Source organism: Equus caballus, chromosome 6, assembly GCF_041296265.1.
Source record: "Equus caballus isolate H_3958 breed thoroughbred chromosome 6, TB-T2T, whole genome shotgun sequence".
Lineage (NCBI taxonomy): Eukaryota > Metazoa > Chordata > Mammalia > Perissodactyla > Equidae > Equus > Equus caballus.
The window spans coordinates 17021393-17044992 of NC_091689.1; the positions used below are offsets into that span (position 1 = coordinate 17021393).

The window sequence follows — 23600 nt, forward strand, 5'->3', positions numbered from 1 at the left end:
GTACAAGATAGATTGAATGTATGATATTTTGACTTAAATGTCAAGGAGATCCAGGACACATTGCAAAGAGCTTAATACAGACACACAGAATTGTGTGCTTCCCCATTAACAGCTGGTTCTAGAGATAAATGCGAGAGACTCTCTTTCTGTCTCTCTCTCAATATGTCAGTAAAACTCTACTCCTGGGATCCGCACTGATTTACACTGGTATGTATGTGACACTACCTCTCACTTTCCTTCCAGGAAATTAAGAAAGATGCAGGGGCTGGCCCGGTGGCACAGCGGTTAAGTTCCCACATACCGCTTCTTGGCGGCCCAGGGTTCGCCGGTTCGGATCCCGGGTGTGGACACGGCACCGCGTGGCAAAAGCCAGGCTGTGGTAGGCATCCCACGTATAAAGTAGAGGAAGATGGGCATGGATGTGAGCTCAGGGCCAGTCTTCCTCAGCAAAAGGAGGAGGATTGGCAGCAGATGTTAGCTCAGGGTTAATCTTCCTCAAAAAAGAAAAAAAGAAAGATGGCAAATAAACTATAAAACATCATTAGTTCACTGAAGCACTATATCCATAAATACATTTATTGGGCTTGAATTGTGTTCCCAGCTTTATAGTCCAAGAATTATGCCAGGTGCAATGAGACATACAGTGAGGAATAAAAACCCCACCTTCATCCTCTAAGGTGTAGAGGTTTTTGGCAGATGGAAGCCCACAAATAATTTTAATAAACAGGAAAACCAGAATAAGCTAAGTGGTATAACTGTGATCTACGAACAATCTGTGGACACTCAGAACAAAGGATAATTCACTACAGTTGGAGATGAGGGGAAGTCGTGGGGAAGAGGAAAGGCCGTGGGGATCAGGAAAGGCCGTGGGGAAGAGGAGAGGCCGTGGGGATCAGGAAAGGCCGTGGGGATCAGGAAAGGCCATGGGGAAGAGGAGAGGCCGTGGGGATCAGGAAAGGCCATGGGGAAGAGGAAAGGCCATGGGGAAGAGGAAAGGCCGTGGGGAAGAGGAAAGGCTGTGGGGAAGAGGAGAGGCCGTGGGGATCAGGAAAGGCCGTGGGGAAGAGGAAAGGCCGTGGGGATCAGGAAAGGCCGTGGGGATCAGGAAAGGCCATGGGGAAGAGGAGAGGCCGTGGGGAAGAGGAGAGGCCGTGGGGATCAGGAAATGCAGAAGAGCGGCCGTTTCACATTCTATGGGAGGAGTATAATCCCTCAGGCAGAGCATGTGGGTGATGTACAAGGCAACATTAGCAAAGGCATCAAACGTGAAAACACACAAACATTTGGAAATTGGTGCGAAGTGCATTAAAAGATGTTTGGAGAGATGAAGATGGTTTGGAGAGGTGAAGATGGGATGGGATTTTTAACCCAAGCATCAGAACAACTCCTCAGCACCTGATAAGGATGCTTCTTTACAAACACTGACCACAAAATGGAGGAAAGGGACGGTTCTGCCTAATCACTAACATTTTAGTTCATTTGGCCTTGTTCCATACAATCCTTTTGCATCCACTGTGCAAAAGACTACAGAAAGAGGAGAAAAGAGAACAAGAGATATCAACTAAATAACATTTTCCCAAATAAGAAATTAGCCAAGTAGCATCTGTCCAAACAAACACAAAAATTCTAAACTTCTGAACACGCAGATGCGATTTTTATTTTAATCACCAAAAAAGTCTCCTTTTCTTAGTACTCTTGGCAATTCCCAACACACGCTATTGGACAAAATGCTTTTTTGAAAGATGAACTAGAAAACCATCTGACACCATATCAGACCAGCATCAAGTAATTGTTGATGTCTGAGGGCTATGTCGATCTCAACATGACTGCACCAAAGCATGGGGGAAAAAAGGTTCTCGGTCAAATAAAGAAACTTACAGAATCTGAGATACCATGTTGTCCACATCTGCCATTATTTTAAATTTAGCACCTATGGTAGAGATGGTGCGATGCCTGTCATTTTCCCCTGTAGGCTTACTAACAGAACTCTGACTCAATTTGCAGCAAACATGTGCCCAGTTAAAATATTTGCTCTCCCAGGCAAGAGACGGCCACATGCCACAGTCTTCATCCCTGAGATGTTAGAATTCTCCTGGGTAAGACCTGAGGGAAAGATTGATGTTCCTAATGAAAGGGGACAGATTACAAAGGCCCTCATCTTTTGCCCTTTGTAGTGTCTTAGGATGGAAGTTTCCTCCATGATAACAATAATCTACTTCATATTTAATTGATTGAAACCTTCTTGAGCACAGGAACCACTTCTTTAGACCCGCCTTATAATTTAGTCTGGCTCCTCATCCAAAAATAAAAGATCGACAAACACTTGGTGAAAGTAAAACCTGTAAGAAAGGCTTGAGAACATGAGAAGCACTGGGACAAATCTCAACCAAAGTGAGTGTATTTCTACACCCTGTAATTAGCATTAATCAAATCTATAGGGCCCAACTCTTGCAAATATCATAATCCTTTTTAAATCCAAAATGCTGTTGACCCATGCATAGTACTTCAGTACTCACTAATTGAAAATATGCAAAATTCCAAAAGCCATATTGGATTATGAATCACTAACAATTGGTTTTTTTTTTGGTGAGGAGAAATTGGCCCTGCGTTAACATCTGTTGCCGGTCTTCCTCTTTTCCTTTTTCTTTTTTTCTCCCCAAAGCCCCGGTATATAGTTGTATATCCTAATTGTAAGTCATCGTAGTTTTTCTATGTGGGACACCACCACAGCATGGCTTGATGAGCACTGTGTAGGTCCGTGCCCAGGATTCAAACCCGCAAACCCTGGGCTGCCGAAGTGGAGTGTGTGAACTTAATCACTTAGCCACGGGGCTGGCCCCATCACTAATAATTTTAAATAAATATTTCTTTTAATAAAGCACACAGGATTTGCAAAGCAGTTGATATATTTGCAAGCTACACATTTATGGTCTATAGGAAATGTATAATGCAAACAGGGCACATTGAAATAATCCATGACCCTCTTGAGTTCCAAGATCCATAGGTTAAGAATTATGAATTGATAGTAAGAGCATTTTGGCTGAGTCTATTCCACTGTCAGCGCACTACCCAGAACCACAAGGATGTGAGTTGTAACAAAGCCACGATTTTGCCTTCTGCTTTGGCCAACTTTAATCTGGTTTCAAATTTCTGAAGCAAGCTTCTGCTCCTATTTATAATGTGAAATTTAAAAAAACATGTTAACACTTATGAAATTGTTATGCTACATAAAAATTCCTCTGAGACTGAGATGCCCACAGAAATGCAAGAGATGACAAATAATTCGCTCTATCACACGTTTTCTTATTTACCAGTAGGCATTAATAGCTTCAAATCAAAGTTATATTTCCTATTTAGAGGGGCCGATGATTGAAATGAAAAAGATAAATAGCATCAGTTCCTTAACATAATGAAAGCAGGCATCTGCTAAGTTCCAAGACAGGCTTTTTAAAGTGCCTTTTATAAGAAATCAACAATATATCAATTTCTTCCAGTCCTTGGATCGAAATGAATCGATCTGTTCTCTTCAGCCACAACCCAAGAAATGAGTTTTGATGACCATCTAATGCAAAGATAATGCCCTCTTAACCAAAAGCCAAAAAAAGAAAGAAAAGAAAGAAAAAAAATCTCCCCGAAAAGCAACAGCTTTGAAGCAACAGCCAAATTTGTTTTTGTCCAATTCAGCTGTGACTTGCAGCCCACCAAGAGCCTACAGCCGCTGCAAAGGAAGATGGGGGAAAGGAGAGGTGGTGATCACCCCTTGGGAAAGCTATAAAAAGTGCCTAAAAGACTCAGCAGTTAGCAAGAGAGTTCAAAGAAATTCAAGGGAAAGAACTTCACTCCCATTAATTGCGAGGAGAGAAGGAGGAGAGAAGCAAGAAAGGAAGAGGGTCAAAAGAGGGGAGAAAACACAAGACGTGGCCCCAAATCGCAGAGCAAGTCTACTTTACATGTAGAGTTGAAATCCCCCCAAATTTAGTTTTATTTCCAAAAGACTCACTCCAAGTTTTCAGTGAATGCTTGCCCTGCTCTTACTACCGTGCCAGCACACGTCCCCTCCTGTTCAGAGAACACACATATCTCATGGGTCAGCCTCTGTTCAACGAGGGCATTAAATTACATTATGAAGAAAGACGTCAGTTCTCTGGGCCAAGGAGTAAAGAGATCAGCATTGAGTCTGTGCTGTTTACCATTAACACAGCAGAGAGAAGGAAACATCAATTAGCGGGTTTTTTAGACTCCATTCTTCATTCTCTAGACTGCCTTATTCCAGAAAACCATTGAGCTGTATCATTCAGGCAGGCTGTCAACATCCTAAAACAGATACTGGCTGTACTCTATACATGAATATTTAAATATAATTTCAATTTCCCCAAGAGGATTCCCACAGGGGGAATACTAATTTGAATTTTCTTTGGTTGTACAACACTCTTCCAAATTTGCACTTTTGCAAAGCCATTCATTTCCTACAAAGCAACAAGCTCCTAGAGGAAAGACATGGGGGTGGGGCGGGGAGGGGGCGGGGGTGCCCAAGCTAACCGATGCCAGATGAACTTTCCTGGATCCAGAGAGCTTTGTTTTGAAGATTTCCGCCTCTCATTAAATCAAAGTGGCAAAGCAGGTCTTGAAGACTAGGGAACGACATTCTCTACCCAGAAGGTCAGGACTGCCAATGTTGGAGGTATTTAATTTTCTGGGCTGAAGAACCCACATTGTCCCAGAGTGAACTTAGGGAATCATTCACATTTTTAACCAACAACTACAAATGTTTCTTAAGTACTGAGGCTTAGACAGCCTGAGACCATGTCCTTTTGGCTATTTTGGCCAAAACAGCTGTTTGCATCTCTGACACCATTTCTACCCTAGACTCAGAAACAAGACGGATTCATGTGTACCAAAATTACTTTATTAGTTTTGGATGTAGTAAAAGCATCATTACTTAAAATGACACTCTGCTTTTTCAGTGCAGAGATTTGGCAAGAAGGTGAGAGCAACATCCAAGTTATAAAAACCTTAAGATTTATAGCAGATGCCAATAGTGGGGCTACACCCTTACAAACAACGAGGACAAAAGTCTGTCTCCAACGATGGGCCAGAACATAGAAGCTGTGAGCCAGGACTATAGGGTAATTAGGATTACTTTTGTTCTGCGGTACTTACTAAAGTAAGAGTATGTGCATAAGACATTCCAGGGGAAAGAATGTTTGCATCCTTTCTTCATCCCCCAGTTAAGCACGCACACTTTTACAAGGAAAATACACCCTTCAGGAAGGACATGTGCACCTCCAAGGGTTTCTGGTTGGTATCCTGGAAATCTTTCATCATGGTTCCCTCACTTTCCTCCACACACATGCTCTGCTCCACACATTACTTTTTGTGAAATAGAATTTGAAGACTGAACATTGGCGGGTTCAACAAAAATTCTACCTGTATATCAATCAGAGTTTCGTGGTTGCAAGCAATGGATACCAACTCTGGCTCACTTGAGGAAAAAAAATCAGTGACACTGGAGCAGACAGAGGGAAGAAGGACCAAGCTCAGAAAGGACAAGGATTGAGCAGTTCCAGAGGTCCATGCAGCAGGACCACCCTGTCTTCAGATCCTGGAGGACAGAATGAGTTTTGGCTACTTTCAGCCTTTTTCCACCATACTCAGGATTCCAACTCTTGGAAGAAAGTGTCTTGTTAACCCAGACATTTGGGGCACTCATTGACGCCACAGCTAAAGGAAGACACGCTGATTGACAGGCCCCCCTAAAGTGAATGGAGTCCCCCCACTGCAGAGGAGAAAGAATAGTTCCTAAAAGTGCAATCAGGCTGCTGTTACCAGAAGATGGGACGTGAAGCTGGGCAGAAAAAACCACAGATGTCCACTTCTACTTCTACATAAACAGTCTTAGCATTCCTACTGAATTGTTTATTTTTTCAACTTCTAGGGACAACTTTGGCAAAAACTACAATTAATCTTATTGCCCAATAGTCTGTGTCACAATGTCCCATATAAAAAGCAGCATGGTCATTTCCATGGTTCTCAATTTAGCAAAAAGTTTGGGGTTCCTGATGAGCTGATGTACATTCTTCTATTAGATAATGAGGGCAAGGAATTCATCATGTTTCTCTTCTTACTTAGGCTGCCAGGAAGCTCAGAGCTAAAAGTTTTAGGCTCAGTTATAGTAGCTATCCGTAGTCTATGTTTTCGGTACAACTAAATCCTTCATTATATGACTGGTATTTGAGGGGTTTTACTTCAGTCTTGTTTTAATGTTTCAATGGTATTTCTATATTTTACTGGAAAGTACTTCAAAAATACGTGAGGGGCCGCCCTTGGGGCATAATGGTTGAGTTCACGCATTCCACTTCAGGGACCCAGGGTTCACAGGTTCAGATCCCAGGCGCGGATCTACACACCACTTGTCAAGCCATGCTGTGGCAGTGTCCCACATGCAGAGTGGAGGAGGACTGGCACAGATGTCGGCTCTGCGACAATCTTCCTCAAGCAAAAAGAGGAGGACTGGCAGTGGGTCTTGGCTCAGGGCCAATCTTCCTCAAGCAAAAAGAGGACGACTGGCAAGGGGTGTTGGCTCAGGGTCAATCTTCCTCACCCCCACCTCAAAAAACTAAAAAAGCACTTTTGAAATTTTTTCCTTACTAACCAAAGGCCAACCTTTTCAGAACTATGTAAGGATCTAACGTATAATTATTGTATCCTTCTGAGCTTTTAGATCGGCCAGGATCTTTGTATTCTGCAGCCAGCATCATCTCTTTCCCTTTTTCTCCTGCAGAGGTAACCCTGTACAGTAGAAGCTATTTCAGATGAATTTCTGGTTTTTAAAGGTGCTATAGGAAAAACATTAGATTAGATTAGATTAGATTAGATTAGGTAGAAGGGTGGAGAAATAGATTGAGAATCAATAGACCTAACTCTGAGTTTGAGTATAGTGTGCAATAATTTTTAGAATAGTTATCAATAAAGTTCATAAAATTTTACGGGGGTCAAGCGGAGAAGCAATAGGCAACTGTTTCAAACCTATAATTAGCCTGACTCTGAGGGATGCTGGAAAAGTGCAGGACAGCACTTGCGTTTTCATGAACCAGGCAGATCGGCTGAGGGTGGAAGGTCTAACTCAGTGTTTTATAGCTCAAGCCACTTTCTGGTTCGTCCATGTACTTTTTTCTTTTTTTTGAGGAAGATGAGCCCTGAGCTAGCATCTGCTACCAATCCTCCTCTTTTTGCTGAGGAAGACTGGCCCTGAGCTCACATCCATGCCCATCTTCCTCTACTTTATATGTGGGACGCCTGCCACAGCATGGCTTGATAAGCAGCACCATGTCCAAACCCGAGATCTGAACCTTCGAACCCTGGGCCACCGGGCCGGCCCCCCATTCATGTACTTTTAATGCTAAAAATAATCAGAATCTCCTAACTCTGTGGGAAGCGGGCAGAGTCAAGTAGAATAGCAGACCTGGATAAGCAAGAGAAAGCAAATCTGCTCCCAGGATGATCAGGAAACAAAAGATCTGCAAAGGGCTTTCTAGTGGTTTTTTGGCGGAAATGGAAATTGTTAGATATAAAGGTGTTGCCATCATTGTGAATGTTTTTCAGTTTGGGCTTCCTGAAATAGCATTGGAACGGATGGCTGATAATCCACAGGCTGATCATCTGCGAGGAAAATGTGGAAATCCATTAAGTTAAAAACTATTCTCCACCCTCTAAATCTATCTCTTTCTTGGAAGCAATCTGTTCCAACGTTTGGCAGTAAAAATGCCCCAAATGAGCCAATACCATAACAATAAGAAATTTTAGCTGCCTGGCGTGCGATACGTAGGAAACAGTGATCTGCATTTAGTGAAAAGTCGAGGAGGCTTTCCCCTTCTGCCTGGGAGCCCTCCCGGATGCTCCAGATTGGAAAGTGGATGAGTGATGACCCTTCTAGTTCCTGCACGTCTGTCTGCCCAGGAGAGAAGGGGCGATGGCATGGCCCCCACTCCAGTCACACAAACCCTACCACACAGCTCCCAAAAAAGAGAGGAAAGAAACTGGCCTCCAGGTAGCTGAAGGTGAGCTACCAGAGTTGAGGTTGGAGAGCAACGAATGGTGTTAAACACATAAACTTAGGCACACGATCACTTATCACCCTGGCCCTTAAGAGTCAGGAGACCAAAGACCTGGTCTGGTCCCGATTCCAGCATGAACATGAACTTGGGATTCTCCCATGAGCCAAATGAAGGAGCTGAACTACACTGGGGTCCCAGACTCAAGGACCCACAGGGCTCAGCAGGTTATGGGAATTAGTGGGCCGTGCTCTCTCACGCCCGGGATGGACTGGAGGCCACGTCCATCCCAATGGAACAGCGACTGGTCAGTGGTCACTCCGTGAGAATCCAGGCCCACGGTGGTTTTGATGCTCCCATTTTTTGAGAGAATCGGAAAGTCCAGATTTCCTTATAAATTCCTCTAATTTTTCAATCCCGGAGACTAATTTGTAAAGTTTTTATATACACCGAAGGGGCCAAAGGAAACATTTTGTAAGCCAGAGCCAAACCTCAGGCCCACAGTTTGTCAACTTAAAGGAGTGCAAGAGCTGGACCACAGTGGCCCGGACTGTAGGATGCTTCTTCACGAGGAGCTGGGTTTATCCTCTCCCCTCGCATGGAAATTCAAGGGGCATTGGCATCTTAAGGGCTACAAGAAGTCCTGCAGAAAACCAGACTCACTTTCTTTCCCTAGTGCTCCTCAAACCTATTTAAAGACTCAAATGAGCAGCTTGCCCACTTTGGGAAACACCAAACCTCTATTATCCACATGGCACTAAAATTCTATGCTGTTCTTCCTAGTTAACCCTTGGATCTGAAGCAGGAGCAGAAATTAATATTTACTGACTCCCAATAACGTGCCAGATACCATGCTAAACGTTTTGTATTCCATATTGCAATTAATAGTCAGGAACTAAATTATTATCCCCATTTTTTTTTTCTGAGGAAGATTAGCCCTGAGCTAACATCTGTGCCCATCTTCCTCTGTTTTTTTATATGTGGGATGCTGCCACAACATGGCTTGATGAGCAGTGCATAAGTCCACACCCAGGATTCAAACCGGTGAACCGTAGGCCACCAAAGTGGAATGCATGAATTTAACCACTACACCACCTGGCAGGCCTTTATTATCCCCATTTTAAAGTTGAGAAAATATAAATCAGAGCCCCTGAGGTAACCTCCAATAAGTGAAGCAGCCAAGATTTGTATCCACGGGTGCCCGATTAAAAACCCCATGGTCTTTCCACGATTCAACAGCCTGGATCGGCCACAGGTAGTCTGACTTGGAGCCTAAAGAAATATTCTCTCATCACTTCCCATTTTCCCCAAACTGCCCACCCCATGGCTTTGGATCTGCTTTATGTTTCCCCTCAAAGCTTCCAGGCTTTTCATCTGAAAAACACTGTTTTTCCGAGAGCCAGATAATCCACCAAAGGACTCAGCGCCACTGAGCAGGTGGGAGCCTTTGCTCAAAGGAATAACTTATCAACAGCCAACAGCTGCACTGAACACGTGACAGCTAACTTGTGGAGCACGCATGCGTGCCAGGGACAGTGCTGGGTGCCTGGGTGACTTCCTCCACCCTTCCATTTCTTCCTCTTTTAATATCTGCACATCCTTCACCCCCTCGTCTCCCCACTTTCCCCTTTTCCTGGCTTTCTTACCCATCTGCTGTCTCTCACCTCAACCTATTGCATTTCTTTCCTTCACCCCCAAAGTGAATATAGTTAGGAACAGAAGTCTAGCACTTTTCGTGCCATACTTAGGGATGACCACACATCCTCATTTCCCAGGTGACTCTTGGTTTCTGCCTGCTGTTTCAGTGAAAAGAGAGAAGAAAAAAGAAAACATGGAGAATCCATCATGCGAAACCATTAGTGGGTCTTGATTCTAGTTTGTGGATGTCGTCTGCCTAGCAGATATAGGATTTCTTCTAAAACAATTCTTTTTCTCAGGAATATGGCAACTACAAAATTTAGATCAGCTGCAACAGCTTTACCAATGGCCACTGAACCTTAGTGAAAAGCTATGGAGACACATTCACAAAAATAATATAGTTTTAAAATGTTTTTCCCCTCAAGAATGAAAATTTGAGGCATTTGACTCAATCTCTTTTAAAATAAAGGGAAAGGACTATAAGACTTTGTTCAATAAATATATAAGGAGATCATGTGGCACAGTATCCAATCCTGTTGAGGGGATGGGGCCATCGTGAACAAGGAAGGACCAAGAAGGCATCAGCTTGAACTTTCCACCCTGTAGTCTGGATTTCTTCTCTTGCTCAACTACTCATTTCACTAAGATCCTTAGGCAAACAGATTGATGGAAAATGTCATTTCAAGAACTAAATGGGGAAATGTCTGAGAAGGTGAGAATGGAACTCTAAGAAAAATACAAAGTTCATTATTTACATTCTGGGTTAGAATTTTAATTTCCAGTTAAAAGAAAATGAAACCTCCAGAGAATTCGCAGAAATGAGGGCAGAAACTACCTATGTTTAGTCCTCCCAACACCTAGCACTGTGTCTGACACACAATGAATAGTTCACAAACACTTTCACAGATTTATAGAGTACAGTTGACATATAATAAACTGCACAATTTGTTAAATTTTGGCATATGTATAAGCCCATAAAACCATCACCATAATACAGATGTTGAACATATCCATCACCCTCAAAATTTCCTCAAGTCCTTTCTAATCCCTTCCTCCCATCCCAGCCTCGGGCAACTACTCATCTGCTTTCAATCATTTTACATCCCCACCAGCAGGTGTGAGAGTTCCAGTTCCTCCACATCCTCACCAACGCTTGGTATGATCAAAGCCTTTTCAATTTTAGCTATTCTACTGTTGTGTAGCGGTATCACAGTATGGTTTTAATTTGCATTTCCCTAATGACGTGGAGCATCTTTCCATGTGTTTATTTCCCATCCATATAACTTCCTTGTTCAAATCATTTGTTCATTTTCTTTTTTTGAGATTGGCACCTGAGCTAACAAGTGTTGCCAATCTTTTTTTACTTCTTCTTCTTCTTCTCCCCAAACCCGCCCCCCCCAGTACATAGTTATATATTCTAGTTGGAGGTCTTTCTGGTTGTACTATGTGGGATGCCGCCTCAGCATGGCCTGATGAGTGGTGCCATGTCCGTGCCCAGGATTAGAACCGGCAAAACCCTGGGCCACTGAAGTGGAGCATGTGAACTTAACCACTCAAGCACGGGGATGGCCCCCTTTGTTCATTTTTTTTTTTTTTAAAGATTTTATTTTTTTCCTTTTTCTCCCCAAAGCCCCCCGGTACATAGTTGTATATTCTTCGTTGTGGGTTCTTCTAGTTGTGGCATGTGGGACGTTGCCTCAGCGTGGTGTGATGAGCAGTGCCATGTCCACGCCCAGGATTCGAACCAATGAAACACTGGGCCGCCTGCAGCGGAGTGCGCGAACTTAACCACTCGGCCACGGGGCCAGCCCCCCGCCTTTGTTCATTTTTTTAAATCAGGCTACCCTAATTATTGAGTTTTGAAAGTTCTTTATATATCCTGGATACAAGTCCTTTACTATAGATATATGATATAATGATATATATGATATATAGATATATGATATAGTCATGTATTTGCAAGTATTTTCTCCCAGTCTGTCTTTTCATTCTCTTCTAAATATCTTTAAAATTTTAAATTTATTTTGATACTAAGTTAAAAAGTTCTTAATTTTGATGAAGTCCAATTTATCCAGTTTTTCTTTTACTGAATGTGTTTTTGCTATTGTTCTAAGAAATCTTTGCCCAACTCAAAGAAACTTTTGGGTGTGACAGATCTGGTCATTATCTTGATTGCAGCAATGTTTACACAGATGTATACAAAGTCACAAAGATTTTCTGCTGGTTTTGTCTAGAAGATTTACAGTTTTAGGTTTTACATGTAGGCATTCTGAGTAAATTTCTGTACATGGTATGTATGAGGTATGGATTGAAGTTTTGGGGTTTGTTGTTGATATTATTGTGTTTATTGTTTTGCTTGTGGATATCCAATAGCTACCACATCATTTTGTTGAAAAGACTATCCTTTCTCCAGGGAACTATATTTTTGGCACCTTTGTCAAAAACCACATAAACTTTTGATCAAAAAGCAGAACTCTCAAAAAAGATCCTCATTGACAGCTGCTAAAATTTAAGACATGCACACTCTTTGATTCAGCAACTCCAATTTTAGCAGTTCTGTCTAAAGATACATAAGCACAAGGATAATGCTCAGATTCTTATAACAGTATTATTTACAGGGGAAAAAAACTAAAGAATATGGACATGACCCTAATATTCCCTGATAAAGGACTGAATAAATTATGGTCCGACTCAACCACAAAATTCTATGCAGATACCAAAAGGAATGAATTTGAACTATGTGTACTGACCAAAAGAGATACCTGTGAAACATTCTGTCAAGTGAAAAAAAAAATTAATACATATATATATAATATGATTATATTACTGAAATAAACGTAAATATGTGTCTATATATTTGTATACGTTTGCAAAAACCTAGGGAAAGTTGTAGAAAAATAACTACCAGACAGATCACGTGAGTTTTCTTTGTGGACAGAATTGAGAATGAGGGAAGGGACAGGATTATTAATTTCTTTATATACTTCTAAGCTTTCTGATTTATTACCTTGTTACCCTAAGCAGATATTATTTTTAATTTTTTAATCAAATCAAGTCTAAAATAGTAGCCGTGACATGTAGCAGAAGGGCCACTCCATCCATTTCACATCTGTACCACCACTTGGAAAAAATTTCCATTGCTTGTGTGTGTGTGTGTGTGTGTGTGTGGTTAGTTCAAGTAGGAACAAATATATCAGTGCATGGAGGAAACTCAAAAGAAAATTCCACACTAAGAGTTATGAGTTCATTGTGTCTCCCCAAAATTCACATGTAGAGGTCCTAACCCCTAGTACCTCAAAATGTGACCTTATTTGGAAATAGGGTCATTGCAGATGTAATTAGTTGAGATGAGATCATACTGGTTTAGGGCGGGCCCCTAATCCAATGTGACTAATGTCCTTACAAACAGGGGAAATGTGGACACAGGGAGAATGCCACGGGAACACTGGAGTGATGCTGCCACAAGCCAAGGGATGCCAAAGATTGCCAGCAAACCACCAGAAGCTGGGAGGGGAGGCCTGGCACAGATTCTCCCTCACATCCTCACAAGGAACAAACTCTGCCAACACCTTGATTTCAGACTTTCAGCCTCCAGATCCATGAGACAATAAATTTCTGTTGCTTCAGCCACCCAGCTTGTGGTCCCGCTATGGCAACCTTAGGAAATGAATACACTAAGCTACCACGAATTTAAGTTCAAAGCAAAGAGCCACCCATCAGCACCATGGTCCCACAACCCCAAGCTCCATTCCTAGGAAACATCACGAGAAGACTTAGAAAGTAAACAGCAGTTTCTACTACCCATGATATAGGGGGCTTGTACACCAGGATGTCACATACACCTGAGGGAAAGCCAGTTCCTGAAGTAAAGGCATCAAAGCATATGGTGGGCAGAAGGGGCTACAAAATCTGTGTGCTTATCCTCAGACCCGCAATTACAAGGAGACTGTGAGGAAGGACTTGTGATTAAAGGATTAAGATGGATTTATTCTTGAGGAAGGATGACAATTAAGGAGTTCTTTTCTCCTGGCAACTCTCCACTCTTCTCCCTTCCCATGCACACATGCGGTATTCACCCCCTACTGAGGAAGAGAATGAAAAGCACGAAATGCAAACCCGAAGAGCAGCTCTGTAGTCATCCAGACTCCTTGGCCCGCGTCGGACTGGAAACGTCTCTCCATTGCCGCCACTGCATTGAAAAGAGGAGCTTGCCCAGGAAAGCAAGTGTTGTGACTCCTCGTAACATTTATTTTTTGTCTTAAAAGTGAGTTCCAGAATAGGAATAGGTTCTCCATTAAAATAATGTATACAGTTACCAAGTGAAAAATGAAAACACAACAAAATACCCAACCGGATACAAATAATCAACCATTCATACTATGGGGCCGTCCTGGAGGCCGACGTGAAATGACTCTGATGTCAACCTAGATGTTGTCTTAGTTGGGAAGAGGCAAGTCCTGGAGGCTCGCTACCCAGAGACCCTGCAGAGACTCTGACAACCTGGATTGTCTTGAGGACAAAACCCCAGCCCTCTCCCTTGGTCTCCGCCTGCCTGGAAAAGTGTCGCTGAGATCTGCGTCAAAATGACTTTCACATCCCAGCCTATTATTTCAACGACCAAAGCTAACCATCTCTTGAAGCCCATTTGCAGTGTTTTCCAGAGGCTCTCCCTTGAGCAACACAGCACACGTTACACTCGGTGTTTGCACCTTTTCCCAGGATGCTGGCCAGAAGCAGATGAGGGAGAAAGAAGCAATGGTTTAGTTGTTCTCTAACGTCTGTTTTCATTTTTTTCCAAATCCACTGTAAATAAATTCACACTCAGTACAAAAGGAGCATGCTTTCCAGACACATTCATGTTGTCCCAGGACGTGAAAGTGAGGCATACCTAGACCTCCAGAAACACAGAGACCGAACACAGTCAAAAGGCAACATGGTTTTATTAACATGTTAGGTTCCCAGGGCTGCTGTAACAAATTGCTGGAGATTGGGCAGCTTAAAACAAGAGAAATTCTCTCACAGTTCTGGGAGCCAAAAGTCCAAAATCAAGATGTTGGCAGGGCCGTGATCCCCGCAGAGGCTCTGGGGAAGAATCCTTCCTTGACTCTTCTGGCTTCTGCTGGTGGCCAGCAATCCTTACAGCCCTTGGCTTGTGATAGCCTAACTCCACTCTCTGCCTCCGTCTGCACATGGCTTCTCTCCTGTGTCTCCTCTGTGTCTTCAAATCTCTCCTGATAAGGACACCAGTCATTGAATTTGGGGCTCATCCTAATTCGGTATGAACTCATCTTAGCTTGATTATATCTACATAGCCTCTGTCTCCAAATAAGGCTACATTCACAGGTACCTGGGCTGGGACTTGAACATATCTTTTGGGAGGGACACAATTCAGCCCACAACAACGAGTAAGACATGGAGAGCAGGGTTTGAATCTGAATCTTGGTCCCTTAGTAGCCACATCAGTTAGGAATGCCCAAGGCACAAGTGATGAAAACCCAACTAATATATAGGCTTCAACAAACAGAAGGAGGTGGTATTTTTCTCACTACTGGAACCTCCTTTATCAAACTAAGACCTGACGTGCAACAAATGAGGGAAGAAGGAGGAGGTTGGAGTCATCAGGCATGACAAAGAAGACCTTAGCAGGATGAGGGCCCCAAGGGGCATCAGCATTAAGTGAGAGAGCTTGCTAAGACTTTGGAAGCATTGAAACAGGCCAAAGGCACAAAGCAAGTCTGTGCCTTTTCCCTGACGTGTCCTTTTCCAGTGCTTAGCTTGAGGGTTTGGACCTGGTAAATACTCTGATGCTTTATCACTGGTTAGCAGCTAAATTGGGATCAAAACTCTTTTTTTTAAGTTAACACAAAACGATAGTAACTAATTCCACTAAACTTTAAGGAGGTCTTTGGACAAACATCTTGACCATTTCTTCTAGCTCTGCTTATACAAAGCTTCCATTTAGATCTGTGCCCAAGGGGCTGAACAAAGCACAGTGCCGTCATTGAGTGCTTCTGGACTAGTTTTATTTGCTGACCACTAACAAGTCCCTGAACCGCTGCTATTTGAGGAGTCAAATAGCCCTGTGGAAGGGAGCCTGATCTCCAGTCGCCTTGGGGCTGTCCAGGGCCCACTTTTCCAGGATCTAATTTGCAGGACTAATTTACATGGTAGAATGGAGCCAGTGCCAGGGGAGGGGGGGAGGGAGAGAGTTAATCTGGAACATCAAACAAAGGCAAAAGTTGCCCAACACTCCAAGGTAACCCAGTACAGTCAACACGAAACGGCCCCATTAGGCAATGGGTAACCAAGGGGCAGAGTCTTTTCCAAGGCTAGCATTTTGCAAGTCACTTGGTAGAGATTTTGCTGACAAACTCGAAGACCCAATGACATAAGATAGCATTTCACTTCTGAGAGAGACTTAGACCTCAAATTAATGAAAACTCCAAGCTTTCGTTATGAACGATAAGGCCCAATACTTGGCACTTACTCAACCACAAGGGATGAAAAGAACAGCAAAATCTAGAATCGGTTTAGCGAGAAACCTGTGCCTCTGTAACAGTAGCATTGCTTATCTCAAAACAATTGCTCTTGAACTCTCCAACATCCTCCCTCTCGTCCCTCCATTTTTGGTCTGAGCATGGAATGACTGCCTACGTGATCAAGCTTGATTATCAGCTTTCGAGGGCTCTAGTTTGGATAAAGGCCATGTGCTCCAGTTGAAGAGACTCTTAAATAGCGCTTGAGAATTCCAGCTTAAGTTTGGCCCAGGAACTTACTTCCCCCAGAGATGTGGACCACCAAAAATGAGGGTAGCCTTTGGTCAACATAGGCAATCACTCTCCTTCAACAAGAAATATGAAAGCAGCCTCTCTGAGCCAACGAGACCACCATTGCTCTAATTCTATTCATTAATAACAACCAACACGTGTACAGCATCCCTCTTTGTCTTATGCTTCCATGCTATGGAGAAGCTCTGCAGCCAAACCACCCAGTTCAAATTCTGGGTCACTTCCTTTCTAGCTGCCTAACCCTGGCCAAATCATTTAAACTCTCTGGCCTTCAGCTCCTTTAGCTATAAAATGCGGATAAAAGCGGTTATGGGAGGTAAGCAAGCTAGATAATTCAAATAAAACTCCTGAGCACAGTGCCACACACAGAGCACGTGCTCTGTAAAAGCGGGTGGTTGTCATTCTCTCCTCCCACCCCTACTTTGTTCTGTGTCCCTTTTGTCGATTTGGTCTGCCTGGAAATGTATCATCTTTGCCAAGGATTTCTCTCTGCCTGACGGGCCAGGTCGAATGGTCTCCGGCTGATGTTCCAGACGGTTCTTCTGTCTCACTTCTCAGGGGAAAAGTGGGAGTAACACAATGCTAGAGAAATAAATCCAGAACAATCCACACTCCAAGCCAAGGCAAAATCTACCAGATATGACAAGGCAGAGAAAGGGCAGGGTCATCCTGGAGGAAGAAACACTCTTACCTCCTGAAATCTCCAGATATTATTTAGCTAAAAACGTTAACCTTCTTATCAGCCAAAAGTTTAGCAAGAAACCAAAAGAAAGGTTCTTCCAGATGTGGTTTTCTCCCTGCCCTTTCTCTTTTCACCCTCTTTTGGAAGTTCTAATGGACAGCCATTGGCCAAAATGAGAGTGAAAAAAACATGGTGGAGGACAGAAAATGGCCCAGGCTGAGGAGGCGAATCTAGCTTAATGGACAAAAGCTCTGTGTTTTTGGGACCTGCCACAGAGAAATTTCAATCTTAGGGAAGACAAGCGAATGATTACATTGGGACCTTTACAGAACACCTCACGAGAAGATGCCTGCACACAGATTTCACAATTAGAATTTGGTAGAATTTGTTTCCCATACATTCCTACTAACACATTCCACTCCATCCTTATAATAACTATATCGTCAACAAGGGTGTGTTGGCCTCCTTCGTTTCAAACTCAGTTTCCATTCATGTTTCTCCTGTTCTCCACCTTTCCTGGCTTCCAGAAAAAGGTGCCTGGTAGCCCAAAGACATACGCTCTGGGGAAATCTATGTTCCAATCTATGTGGCTAAGTCCACACTCTTGAGTGGATGAGTCTGTCACTTCTACAGGATCCGCCCAGGCCAATAATTAAGACAATCAGGAAACCCATGCAAATTTTAAATATCAAGGCCAGAGGTAATCTCATCTCTATTTTTAAAAAAACCAATACTCGGCCTTTTTCTACCAAAAAGTCCCCTTTACTATTCTGAGAAGAGCCCGTTTCAAATCTGCTTCTTTAAAAATTTATAACTCTCACGAGTCCCTCCAAGAAAAAAGTCTGCTGTGCAGAGAACGTGAAAAAGGAAGAATTCATACCTATTCATTTTTAAAAGTTGGGGTGGTAATTTAAATCTTCATATCCCTTTTGATCCTATTATATTTTTAATGGCAGAAGCTCCCAGTGAGGGCTCGAGTGGGCTGCAAGAGAAGTTTTAACATTCAAGGGAGCAAATGAACTTGCTGCGGGGTTTGTGCGACTGAATGAGAAATTACCCAGCTCAGCCCCGCTCGGGGCAACAGGTCGCTTCGCCTGTACTGGATTTGGGTCAAACCACTAAACCTCAAAGCAGAAAATATCAGCATCACTTTGTTTGGCAAAGAAGTGGGTATTGATAACGAGAATCTAATCTGATCAAAGATGCTATTTCCCCAGTAAGAGAGCTGCTTGCTGGACTCAAATCAGTTAGAGGGTGACCGTCTGGCCAAAAACAAACTTGTGCCACACTCCCAGGGCCACACACCCTTTGAATGAGCATCAGCTAATCAGAACTAATAAAATCAATTAAGAAAAGCTGTTGTTCTTTTCTTCCCTCGCCTCTTTTGTTTCCAGGTATTTGTACAATAAATGGACTGCTTAGTTCCATTAGGAGGCTCTGGGAACGCATCCTTGAAGCATTTTCTTCACTCCAGTTCATCGAAATTAGAATGTTTGCATTAAAAATTAATGAGGTTATATGAGAAGGTTAAAAAGATCTGTGTAAGGAGGGTGGGGCTCTGACTTCTTAAAGAGTGGGACTCATTTATTTCTTCATCGAACACGATTTCCATCGCCACCTCCAAGGCCACAGAATCTGGGCATGGTAAAGCACCCCATTCACGGAGGAATCGGAAACCAACGTTCCTATATGGTAGTTCCTTGAGGGCAAAAAGGGGAAGAAAAATTCCCAGACAGCAAACAGAGACTCTGACAAAGATAACCACAAGGAATGTAAATAAAATATTATTACAAGCAACTCATTCAGCATCTCACCCTCAACAACTCCCTCCCCTAGAAGGAAAAAGTAAAAACATACAAATTGTGTGTTTTTAAAAAGAGGAGAGCTGCTATTTGGAAAGAAGCCGTGAATAGGAAGACGATTTTTCTCCATTTGGCTCACTTTTATCATCGCAAGGCTTGAGATGTGCTTTTAAAAGAGAACCCGGCCTGTTTACTAATTTAAATTCGGGGAGCATGAAGTTGAGCCCCGTGTTGATAAGTACCTTCCAATAGTGACTTGATCTCAGTCCGTGATAAGCCGTGTTTACCTGAGCTTTCGAAAGCCAAAAACCCAGGCTCTTTCAACATGACTCTTCAAAATGAAACAAATGCATTGCAAATGCAACGTGTAATAAACCAGACTCATGCCAAATGCACATGTGTACATTTCACAGAAGAGCCAGGAGGACATTTCTCGCAAATGATCGTGGTGTGGAACACAAGCCAGAGCTCCCTCCTGCAAAGAGTCACGTGCTCTGGAGTGCACAGGAGTCCCTAAATGAAACAGGCCGGTAGAAATAACTTCAAGAGACAAAACCCACCGAGTCTGCAGAGGCACAGATCACTGGGCCATAAAGGCCATCTCAAGGAACTCTGGCCTCATCTCTCTAAGGACTTCCAAGAGCTACACTCCTCTGTTGGATGGGGAGCCCTCCATCCCTCCTCTCAGTCACCCCTTCCTTTAGAACAGAATGCATGCCCTGAACGGAAGCAGGAGCTTAAATGCACCACAGGTCCCTGGTGTCACCACCAAAATTCATTTACATCCCCTTTGGCAACCAATCAGAGCCCCATGGTGATAGTCTCTTAATAAGACAAGGAGGGGGTTAGAGGCTGGTTGCCACCACCCCAACTCCAAGGGTCCCTTTTCTTGTTTGAGTCCCTGGGGGATTGGCCTGGTGTCTCAGGCTTTCAATGTGAACCTGCTCCCCACACATCACAGGCCCAGGAAGGCCTGGAAAAGAGCTCTGGGGCATCTGTTCCGGCTAAATGCAATGCCCTCTGCAGGTTAATCCTCAGTATGAGAACTCACAGGCAAAGGCTAGCCTCTTCCAGCACCTTGAGGGACAGTCTGAGTCTGGGACTTTCAATTTTCACCTGGAACCCTCCTGAGTCAGCCAGGGCTCCTGGCCTCCACTGTCCTGTCTACAGAAACACTCCGTCTCCGACGGTGCTGTATTTTACCACTTGCACACTTCTTCAAAGTTTACTACGAAGCAGTGTGGCTCTGAGCCTGCCAACAGCTTAACTGCAGCATCCCGTGGATTTTATCTGGCAGAGTAGCTGCCCTCCTTCTGGAGAATATTTACAAGCAAAAGGCAGTCATCAAACCTTGCAGTGGGGCGATTCCAGGGTCCCAAGTGTCACTGAAAGAGGCCCCTCTCCAAAAACGCCTCTCATTCTCACTTGGACCCCTTTCCCAACTCCCTAGCTTCAGAATCCAGATTAAAGGCAGTTTGGCATTTCAGTCCAGGGCAGTGAAAAACTTTTGATGGGGTGACACACGCAGGACATAACTATTCCTGGCTGAACTTAACTTTTTGATTTTCAAATATCTGGGGGAGCCTGGGTTCGGGGGAGATGAAGGGAGAGCGCCAACGAATAGGAAAAAATAAAATCAAATAAGTAGCATACCATGACCAAGCCAAACCAAGCTTGATATTTCCAAATTATACTGGCAAATGGATGTTCGCACAAATCATTTGTTCTGTCTTTCCTGGAGACAAAAAGCAAAAAAAAATCTGGATGCAAAAGCCCTAACCCCAGACCAGTAAATTGTGTCAGTGGAATGCAATCTAAAATTGCTGCTCAGAAAGTCCAACCTCACATATACCAAAACCCACATAGACACCCCCAGCCAAAAGTTGTAACGGCGAAGCGATGCCTTCGTCAATTTCCTCACCCCCTAACCCTGCGGGTGCCGGGCGCTGGGCTAAGCCGGCAGGATCATGTTCCTATCCATGCATCTTGCACGATCGCTTTGGGCAAATCCCTGCAAGTGGGCAGAGGCACCAGCTCTGCTCCTCCGGCCCGGGCACCTCCTCCTCCAGGCTGGCCCCCGGCCGCCCGGGTGTCCCTTACCTGCAGGCGCTCTGTGGCCGGCTGCCACATCTTCCAGCCGCGGGGTTTGGCAGAACAGACGCTGGCGAGACTCGGTCGATCGCGCCAGGGGGCGAGGGGCTGCGGTCCCGCTTTACATCTGGGGTCGGTGTCCGCGGGAGGTGCGTCCTGGATCGGGCGACGGCCACCGGGTGGGCGCAGGGGGCGGCGAGCAGGAGGAGGCGGCGCCGCGCTCTGCTGCCGGCAACTTGTGGGCACGGCCGCGCGCCGGCTGTCCTGGCGCAGCTGCCAGAGGACTGCGCAGCTCCGCCCGGGCCCGCGAGCGCACGGCGGCGGCGGCGGCGGCGACCGCTCCCTCCTCCTCCCCCGCCGCCGCCGCCGCCGCCGCCCGGACCTGCGCGCTCTGAGCATGCCCGGGGCCGCCGCCCGCCCGAGAGCCCGCACCCCCGAGCCGCGGGGGGCGGGGGCGCAGCCACCGCGGACCCCACATCCCCTCGAGGGTAGAGAGGGAAGGCCGCAGCCGGCGGCCCTGCTCCCCGCGGAAGCCCCGCGTGGATTGGGGTCTGGAGAGGGGACGGACTGGCTGGGGAGGACAGGGCCTGGAGAGCGGGGGCTTCCTAGAGAAAGAAACCGTAGCCCCCTTGGGGGGTCCCAGGCTTCGGTTCAGCAGGCACCTGTGACTTGCTTGGCACTGTGCTGGGCGACAGACTTCCATTCATTCTTCCCACTCCAGTTAACTGAGCAGCTATTATGCCCCAGCCTCTATGCTGGGTTCTGAGGATACAGCGGTGCAGAATAGAAGAGGGTGGAATGTGCCTCCTCTCCTGAGCTTCCATCCTAGTTGGGAGAGACAATGACCGATAACACATATGAAGGAACAGGTGGTGATGAACACTAGGAAAAAAAATAAAACAGCTGATGCACCAAGAAGGGGAAAGGAGAGCTTCTTACATGGAGGTTCCGGGGAATGTCTGGAATAAGACCCAGAAATGGACTTGGTGAGGATGACTTGTGGGGCAGAGGCCTGGGGCACCTCCACCTGAGTGAGATGGACAGCACTAGGTTCCCCATCCGTCACCCTTCCTGAGATCTGTCGGGCACTGCAGGAGGCTCTGAGAACCAAAAATAAGCCAGGGGCCACTCTGGGCTCCCAGGCCTGAAGGCTCACCAGCTAGTGTTGGCCACCGTGAAATACTACCTTTCCTAAACAGGCCTGGCTCTTCCCATCCTCTTGACCACTGGGCAGGATAAGTATTCATATTCTCATCATATGGACGAAATAAATGAGGCTTGCGCAGTTTACGTCACTGTCCAGGTGACAGAGCCAGTGAGCGGCTTAGATAGGGCACACTCAGCTGACTTTGAGGCCACAGCTCTTGCCGTCTAACTGCTCTGACCATGGACACCTGGGAAAAAGGGCAACCATCTGGGGTTGGGGGCAGGGGGAGTGGCAGGATGGGGATGTTAAGCTGCGTCTGGAGGGCTGATGAAGAGTATGGAGGCGAACAGGTGGGAAATGCTAAGGGACAGAACGAAAAGAGAGGGGGGAATGAGAGCACAGAGTGCATGGGGGCCTGAGAGGCGGGGTCCAGGGAGCATTGGGGCAGCAGGGGAGGGTCCTGAGGACAAGCCACAGTGGGACGTGTGCAAAGTCTGGGTCCTGAGCCACGTGCACTGTCAAAATAAACACCCATGTCCAGAAGGGTCTGTCCATTATCCTGCATATAGCATAATTTCTAGATATCAGAGTGCTCCAGAATCCAGCCCTCAGCCCACCAGAACCTTCCAGCAACTCTCCAAGGGACAGAAACCCGTATCTCTCAAGGCTTAGGGAGTCCAAGATTCACAGAGTTACCCAGAGGAGAGTCACACAGTGGCGATTCAGGTCCATGGCTCCGGCCACCATAATGCTCTTTTCCTGGGCTCCAGGTGGCTCCTTCCAGACCACGCCGTTGGTTGGTGCCACCAGCCCAGGCAGGCCTGAGATCCTGGATGCAAAGCCACAGAGATACTTCTGAGGGGCTGGTCTCTGTTTCTCAAGATGATCACAGGACCCTCTGGCTCCTGCCTGAAAACCACAAGGACGTACTTTTTCGGCTTCTTCCCAGGCCCAGCCACTTGTTCTGGCCCTATCAATCAATCCTTTCTGATGAGGTGTTGGTGTGTCAGCCTTCCTTGGAAATATGTCTCAGATGCTTGCTCCTACGGTCTCTGTTTTGAGATGATATTTTTACTTTTCCACTAACTCATCCTGCACACTTCCCACACCTGGAAATTTTCTGATGAAAATAACAGAGCTTCCCGGACTCCTAGACCCCTTTTATCAAATCCCAAAGCAGAAAGAGATGCACTTCCTTACAAAAATCTAGAAAACCCAAATGTGCATATTAAACCTCTCAGCAAGCTAAAACAGGAATATTCAGTTGCCAGGACATCTTCAGACTTAAGCTTTGAAACCATCCTTAGCTGCAGATGCTTCCGTGGAAAAACGATTTTTGTTTTAAATAGCAGCGGGATGCGATAACGGCCTAAATTCAAATCACATTAGAGCGTTAAATCC

At 45.0% G+C, this 23600-nt stretch overlaps 1 protein-coding gene across 2 annotated transcripts in view; it reads right to left on the reverse strand.

Annotated features, from left to right (window-relative positions):
- The window catches only part of PID1 (phosphotyrosine interaction domain containing 1), a 225542-nt gene extending 204076 nt beyond the window's left edge, over positions 1–21466 (reverse strand). The window contains exons 1-2 of one of the 2 annotated variants that reach the window (XM_023642486.2): positions 21062–21466; positions 14620–14920 (exon numbers count right to left, since the gene is read on the reverse strand). In XM_023642486.2, the coding sequence (XP_023498254.2) occupies positions 14735–14920; positions 21062–21451 (576 nt within the window). In that variant the 5' untranslated portion in view covers positions 21452–21466 and the 3' untranslated portion in view covers positions 14620–14734. Of the gene's footprint in view, positions 1–14619; positions 14921–21061 lie in introns of those variants that run through there. The other variant, XM_001494428.7, reaches the window with a different exon arrangement.
- Between the last annotated feature and the right edge of the window lie 2134 nt (positions 21467–23600).